General features: G+C 40.3%; 1 protein-coding gene and 1 long non-coding RNA gene across 3 annotated transcripts in view; one reads left to right on the forward strand and one right to left on the reverse strand.

The window, feature by feature from the left end:
• Positions 1 to 3,709, reverse strand: part of CYBB (cytochrome b-245 beta chain) — a 35,762-nt gene extending 32,053 nt beyond the window's left edge. The window contains exons 1-2 of one of the 2 annotated variants that reach the window (XM_022565595.3): positions 3,581 to 3,709; positions 1,291 to 1,386 (exon numbers count right to left, since the gene is read on the reverse strand). In XM_022565595.3, coding sequence (XP_022421303.1) covers positions 1,291 to 1,386; positions 3,581 to 3,625 — 141 coding nt within the window. In that variant the 5' untranslated portion in view covers positions 3,626 to 3,709. The remainder of the gene's footprint in view (positions 1 to 1,290; positions 1,387 to 3,580) is intronic. The other variant, XM_022565596.2, reaches the window with a different exon arrangement.
• On the forward strand, positions 12 to 5,607 carry LOC111170451 (uncharacterized). The gene is made up of 2 exons (XR_002643457.3): positions 12 to 1,547; positions 5,128 to 5,607. It is a non-coding gene; the product is annotated as an uncharacterized LOC111170451 (long non-coding RNA).
• The last annotated feature ends 2,628 nt before the right edge of the window (positions 5,608 to 8,235 follow it).

Genomic DNA, 8,235 nt, shown 5'->3' on the forward strand with positions numbered 1-8,235 from the left:
ACCGAAAAAAAAAAAAAAAAAGAGATATCAAGTTATCTGGGAAGGAAGGTCCTTTAGAGCCAGGGCTCTTCTTCATCATAAATGAATAAAATGTTGGGGTGGGGAGCAAGGGCCAGATTAAAATAAATATTATGAATATTTTCAAACATAAAGAGAATTTGAAATAATTTCACAATGAATACCTGTTGATTCATCTCCAAGATTCTACCTTTTACATTTTACAATGGTTGCTTTAGCACATGTCTATTCACCTCTCCATCCATCTACCCATCCCTCTATCCATCCATCAATGCATCTTATTTTTGATGTATTTCCAAGTAAGTTGCAGATATCGGTTTACTTCCTCCTAAATATTTAAGCATGCATATCATTAACTAGAGTTCAGTATAGAAATTAGGTCTTTGTAAAGAAGATTTTCTTAGCACATAGACTAACCTCAACAGTAACTAAGTTTGTATGGTATATTTGTAATGCCTAAAGAAGTTGCATATTTTGGAGGAGGAAAATGCAAAGGGAAATCATCCTTTTCAGCATCAACCTGAATAAGTTAACAACAATTATAATAGTGTAGTGGAATTATATGTTATAATTATCTATGCATATGATGTATAATACATATTATAATTAGTATTAAGTAATGGTTTCAGTATGATGTAACAAATGATATCCTCTGGGGGCAGCCGTAATTGTACTTATTTTCTTATTTTCATTTATGAAGAAGAAGAGCCCTGTCAGTTCAAGGAAACTGAGAATGTTATCGGACCCAAGAAAAGTCAGGGGCCTTTGCTCTGCCAGTCGAGTCAAAGAACGTGATCTTTGGGCAAGTTCCTCAAAGCCTCCATATGTAGGGAGAGGCTTATTTCCTGAAGAGTATTTCATAACATGTCATTAGGAGCAGGGTTTTTCATGCACAAAAGTTAATAGGAATCGGATGATTTAGAGAATATAGGAAGTCCCACTTGTGCCACCTGTGTCACCCCTGGATCGATCTTTCCAACCTGGCCATCCATTCCGGAGTCAGTATTAGATTTCTCCTTCAAGCTAAACAGTAGCACAGTAGTTCTTGGGAGGGGAAGGATGCCGCCGGGACCCTCTGCCACACTTCTGTCTGTCCCACACTGGAAGGCCTAAAGACTCTTGCCCAGGGGGTTGCAATGGAGGGAGTGAGGCCGATGGTGCTCTTTGGGTTGGTCAGAATACTTCTTTAAAACGTTAAAAGGAATAGGAACAAGAATCTCTGATTAGACATGGGAGCCAGTCAATACTGAGGGAGATGGAACTTATACTTACCCCAAGAAGTTTTCGAGTGTAGAAGAACTTATCTGGAATATCATAAACCCGGTAGTACCAGACAAAGAGGAAGACGTTCATCCCCAGCCATACCAGCTGCACAAACAGAAGTGGTTGCGTGAAGTTGTCATGTTTCAACAGGTAGATTTCACAGCAGTTTAGAGTCAGACCAGGGTCAGGACTTCCCCAAGTACAGCCTTTGATTAAGGTGGTTACAAAGCCAGCTCCTTCCTGCAAGAGTATCACTACACTTCTCTGTAAGTAACCTTTCCTCCCTGTGTTGTCCCCTGTGATTGTTATACTACTTGGGCCGTATGCGGAGTTATTATCTATCTCCCCTCCTTTCTTTCTCCTCCTTTTAGATTGATAGATGACAGCAGGTGACTCTTCTTACAAAGAGAAGGGAAAGGAATCTGTTCCTATACTGTCCCCTGCACCAGCAGGACTTTGTGTTTGATTCTCACAGGTGTGATTACCTCTCTCCGCCACACAGCATCCCGCCCCAGCTAGTGGAGTTCTCATCAGCTAAAATGACAAGGCTTTAATTCTACTTCATAAGTTTTGCTTCACTTTTTATTTTTTTTAATTTTTTTATTATTATTATTTTTTTTTGCGATACGCGGGCTTCTCACTGTCGTGGCCTCTCCCGTTGCGGAGCACAGGCTCCGGACGCACAGGCTCCGGACGCACAGGCTCAGCGGCCATGGCTCACGGGCCCAGCCGCTCCGCGGCATGTGGGATCCTCCCGGACCGGGGCACGAACCCGTGTCCCCTGCATCAGCAGGCGGACTCTCAACCACTGCGCCACCAGGGAAGCCCTGCTTCACTTTTGAAAGAGGGAATATTCAGCATCGATGAGGGAATGAGAGGCATGGGATTTTTTTTTTTTAAAGGGAGATCCTTCTAGATTGTGACTGCTCATTTCATCCCAAGCACTGACTGCATCAAATGATGACTCTACCCAGTCCTCCACCTTCAGCTCCACAGTAGCAATCTGTTCTTAACTGTGCTTTGAGGCTATTTGATGTCCTTCGATGCTTGAGAATAGTCTCTCTTTATAAAGAAGAAGGTACTAAAACCACTTCTCCATTTCCTAACCTTGTCATTTTTACTCTTGTCTTCCAAGCTGTGGATTCACTTTCAAGTATATGAGTGTGTAATTTAGATAGAGGTCACTTCCCTGGGAAAACTGTGGTAAGAGCTAAAAGTGTTTATATTTGAACTTATTTTTTAAAGGAGTAATCTGTTCTTCAAATGGGGATAAGAAATCAACTTAACAGCTTGGAGTCCTCAGAACAATTCTGTATTGCATTAGAGTGTTGATTTGGCTTAATTTTTTTAAAATGAGAAAATATTTGTGATTTTTATTTTATCTGTGCCACTCACTTCTCTCTACCTCTACAGCTCAAAGAGTCATATTTACTTCATGATAAATTCTTTCAAAAAATTCATACATAAGTGTTCTTTTTAACATCTGGGTAATACTTTAATTGGCTATTTGGAAAAGCTACTTATAAATCACATTTCTATCTTCCCAGTTGTCTGTGATTGCTTTGCTGAGACCATCTTAAAAAAATAGTTGATCTATGTTATGTTAAAAACTAAAGAAATCATCATGTCTGTTTGAAAATTAGCCATATCTTTACTTACAAAAATTGTTTCTCAAGACAGACTATATTGATTTATATACAGCTAAATATAATATATACCATATATACGCTATAAATATGTGTCTAGATAGTTTTTTTTTCAGTTCCCTCCCCTTAAATTTTTTAAAAACCTCACAAATAACTAAAGTTTACCTCAGAGAAAAGAAGATACTTTTTTAAAAAAGAAAATTGAGAACTTCAATTATTTTTGGTGTCATTACTGAAATAAAGGCCAATTTCCCATACATGAGCCAGTCTTGCATTTGTTATTTGGAAAACTGTATAAAATTTCAATTGCCCATTTTTAGGTGGTATAAATACATTAAAAATAGAGAAATTTGCCGCTGAGTAAACAAGGAATGAAATGTCTCCTACTCCCACTGTGAAATGCTGGCTAATTTATTACTCCTAAAAACTCCAGAAATAAACTAGGTGAAGTGAGACCCCAGATACATTCTTTCCATTAATAAGTTTGGAAGAATGGACTCACTCTGCTTACAGATGGATGCATGTTCACATAATAAATCAGTTTCAACACAATTTCTCAAACAAAACAAACAAAAAAGCTTTGCTCTATTTTCATTTCCAAGAGAACCCAAACAAGTCAGAGAATTTGTAATTTCATTCTCATTGGTACTTACAATGACGAAGATGGAGAGGCCCTCATTCACAAACAAGTTCCCCATGGTGGCAGAGGTTCAGTGCCTCGAGTGTGCCTTTCTTCTCTGCTATGCTTCTTCCTCCCATGAGGAAATGAAAACAGCAGCCTTGGGGCAATCTGTTTCCTTTTCTATTATCAGAAATTAGCTAACCATTGGTCAACTGAAAAGCTTGTCTCCATAACAAATTTAAATCTTTAACCACAAAAAAATGACAGAAAAAAAGTCTACCATGATCCAATCACAACTAAACATAGTGGGAAATGAAACTAATTTCTACAACTGAGAGGCAAATAACAGTACAATTCATGGTGTTTTACACTGTGAATTAATCTTTGGACTGATCAGTTATCAAGTGTCAATTTTTAAAAAGTCACCCAACTAGCCATGACTTTGGGCTAGGTAAAAAACATTAAATAGATGTGGTATCTTTTGATAGACTGGAGCAGCATTTGCAGAGTCTTGTTGAGAAAAATTATAACAGGTGTGATCGCTGATATTTATAGAATGCTTACTTTGTGCCAATTTTCTAAGATATGTATGTGTGCATGTAAATACATGTGTATGTACATATATACACACACATATGTATATATGAGTTGATACATATCTTATGTGTGTGTCTACACACAAAGACACCCATACACACACATACATAAATTCACTATATAAATAAATTAATTCGGTACTAATAATTCAACACTATAAAGTAGTTTCTATTATTAGGATTACATTTACAGATGAGGAAACTGAGACCCTGAGCCGTTAAGTTACTTGGCCAAGGTCATGCAGTTAGGAAACCATGCAGTTGGGATTTAAAACCCAAGCAATTTGGCTATACTTTTAGCCACGATACCAGAAAAAAAAGCCTGACAGTGGCAACCACATCCCAGATCACTCCTAATACAACCATGGGAAAAGAAAACATAACAAATAGACCAAAACGTTTGAATGACTGTAGTATTCCCAGGCAGACGTGACATTCTTCTAGGCAAGGTAGCTAAACAGGGTCAGAACAAAGGTATGTCAGGTATGGTAGATGCCAAAGGCAGATTTAGCATTTTTTTTTCTCTGACTCCCATCCAGTCTTCAGGACATGAAAGAGACAGAAGGGTAGGATGGTAACCCCTGATTGCATCAGGGTGGTTGTACAACAGCTAGAGTGAATAGAGAGGTAAAAGAAGAAACTGGAGGAGCGAAAGGGAACAAGAGAAGAAAAAAGAGGAGAGGCCTGAACTCTTTGGGTTATTGTCTATGAAGCACTTGAGACAACCTGCAGAATTATGACCGTGAGTATAATAATATTGTTTTTCACTTTTTAATATTTAAGGAAAGGTACTCCACTGTGACTTTCTGCGTGGCTCTTGAATCATAGGTAACCCACATAAAAGACAGTCGGTTCCCTGGTTCAGTTACACACAGAGATGAATTCAAAGACACACAGTTAGACCATCAAGTTATATGCCAGTTATTTGCCTCTCTGCTCTGGGATTTATTCCTCAGCCTTTACTCGCTCTGTTCTGTTTCAGATGAGGAACAGAGGATGGAGGATGAGGGACACCCCCCGCTTTCTGCTTCAAGTGGCATTTTGGAAGTGGCTGCCTTTCCACCGGAAGCTCCGGCTCCCACCGGCCAGCCTTCCCCACTGTGGCCTGAGCTCCTGCTGGCCGTCACCACTGTAGTTCCAGTTCCTGCCACAGGCCCTGGCTTCTGGGCTTGACTTACACCACCTCCTGCCAGGTTTCGTCCAACCCGGAGGGCGGTCACCACTCCCTGTAGTTGTTAATCTTGATGTTGCCTCTGCGCCCAGGTTGGGATTCGCCTCTTTCCCATCATCCATGTAGCAAATCCCTGGGGTGAAATTCCCTCTGCTGAAATAGGGTGGTTTCTGTTTTCCTGACTGGACTTTGCCTGATACAGAAAGGAATTCAGACCTGTACTCATTTTCTGGTGGAATTAAAGAAGGGAGGCATATATGCCTAATGAGGAATAAAACACCTTAAAATCTGCTCTCCCTCTGTCTGTTACTCTCACATTCTTTCACAGTGATGACTGTGGCTCCATCAGGCTCTTTGAAACTTACCAAAGTCTTCCCCTCCCTACCCCTCCTCTCTTTTCTCTTTCCCAGCCTACTGGGAAAGGGTTGATCTTCCCTTATTCTATCTTAATCTTCAAGTCTCTCCCACATTTTTTCATGTACCTCCTAAGGCCCGTGCTCTGCTGGGGAAGCAATGGAGAAGGGACCCTGGATACTCATATACTAGGAAATAATGTTCCTCGAATATTTCCCAACTTCTTTCCCCTCCTTCCGCAGTTTGAGAAGAAAATTCAAAAAAGAAAGAATATTTTTGTGGGTGATCAACCATTCCCTCCTATGGCTTTTTTTTCTCCTTTATAAAAGTAATCACAGGGCTGTGAGTAGAGCTGTCTTACGAGCCTTAAGAACTTCAATCAGTTTCACAGCTGGAGGAAGAGAGCTCAGTTGCAATGAAGAGTAAAATCTTTCTTTTATGGAAAGTAACTTCCCTTTTGAGAACACTGTTCCAGTGAATTTCAATGTCCTCTGCTCTTGAAAAGACAAGCAGAGGGTTTGATAAAGGACCAACAGGTACTGGTTGACTGGTATGGACTGGACACCAAGAATGAAGAAAATTGAACCTCTGTGCATTAGCTAACCGTCTATCTTCTCCCAGTCACTTTGGCTTCCACTGCCTCCGAAACTGTTAATGTCAAGTTAGACTGTGATGAATGTAAGGAAGTATTCACCCCTTCTAGCAGGCAGTAATGACCAACACCATCAGGCTTGTGATTGAAACCCTAGATGCCTCTTGCAGAGGGAAAAAAGAGAGAAGCAGTCCCAAGTCTCTAGGAAACCCCCTGATTTTGCATCCTGACAATAATTCCTTCTTGATTTGTCAAAGTAAAGAAGTAGACTCTTAATTTCTTCCAAGAAGGATGTATGGAATGCTGAAGAAAGGGAGGTGTGTTGCCACACCAAGATGCCTGATGAATTTTGTTCCTGGTGATGATGAAAAATGGATTTGTGTTCCTTTTATCTCTACTGTGCATGCTATTCTTTTCAGAACTGCCATGATTCCACTCTCTGTGCATCCATGAGTTATGTGGCCCCAGTTTCCTTGCTTAAGGATGACAAATGAGAGGACTTCATCTCCCTAGATACGGTGATCGTCCCAGTGGTGGGCATTTGACCCAAACGAGGCCAATGAGAATTATTTGCATGAGGAGGGAGTTGTTAGGGACTATGGAAGAGAGTGGGTGAAGCTTTTCTTTCTTTGTGAGTGATGCATGCCTGCTGCTGCCATAGACCATCTCTATTACCTTGCGCTAAGAAGCTGCATAAGAATCACACCAACACAAAATCAGATCAGTAGCTGGGGAAGGATTGAGAGGTTTTGAGACAAATACGATGACAAGGTTTGCATTCTTGGGTCTGATCTACCTGAGATACTTGGACATCTCAGTTATTCTTACAGACTGGGTTCCCTGGAAGTATACTCTGAGGTGGAGATTAGTGTTCAGGAGTTCGAGCTGAGAGTGTCCTTGGAGGTATACACCCGTGGAAAGGAAGGAAAGATAAGAAAACAGGAGCGGGCAGAAGGAGAAGTTGAATTATCATGTGGTCACAAGAAAGGCCTCTGCAATCCTGTAGGCACCACTACCATTTCCTGCTGTAAAAAAACTTTGAGTTGGCTTTCTACCACTTATATCTAGAAGGGTTCCTACTAAAGCATGGTATAATGAAACCCACTTTAATTCCATAGCCATGGTCTCAAAGGTTAGTGGAAGTTGAATAAGGCAGCTGGAATGGGATCCAGACGTTCTATTTCCTGTTTGAAGGAGAAAATAACAAAGTGAAAGAAGAGACGGTCAGGGAGGAAGGGACAATTTTCTGATGTAGGTGATTAAAGGCATTAAGAACATGGTTTTACCTGGTATTGTATTTATTAGAAAGTGAAAATGTCTGGTGGTGAGGATTTAAAATTTAGCTCTTTAGGTTAAATGTGATTTGCATACATTTATCCATGAGAATAAGGAAGAAAATGAGGAAAGCTTACATATTTTCTCCTACTAATCATTGATTTGAATTTAAAACTTTCCAGTATGCTTCCTGTGTAAATTATTTTCTCTTGAAAAAAAATCTATTTTTACAGACTTATCTTGGTCTTAACAACAGCCAACATTTGTAAAGCATTTTACACATGCCCAGTGCCTTATGTGCTTTATCTCATTTACTTTTCATGACCACACTATAAGGTGTGCAAAATTATCATATGCATTTGAAGTAGGATGAATATCCCCCCCCCCCACCCAGAGATGTCTAGGTACTGATTCCCAGAGCCTATGAATATGTTACTTTACATGGTTAGAAGGACTTTGCAGACATGATTAAGTTAAAGATTTTGAGATGGGGAGATTATCATGAATGATTCCGGGGCAGCCAGTGTAATCACAGGGGTCCTTATTAGAAGGAGGCAGGAGGTTCAGAAGCATTGAGAGAGGATGTGAGGGATGAAGCAGAATTCAGACAAGAAAGAAGATGCTATGCTGCTGACTTTGAAGATGAAGGAGGAAAAGCCATGAGCCAAGGAGTGCGAGAAGTGCAGCTCTAGAATCTG

The sequence above is a fragment of the Delphinapterus leucas genome, chromosome X (assembly GCF_059928025.1).
Source record: "Delphinapterus leucas isolate spDelLeu-1000000601 "Yukka" chromosome X, BTC_Dleu_Yukka2, whole genome shotgun sequence".
Classification (NCBI taxonomy): Eukaryota; Metazoa; Chordata; class Mammalia; order Artiodactyla; family Monodontidae; genus Delphinapterus; species Delphinapterus leucas.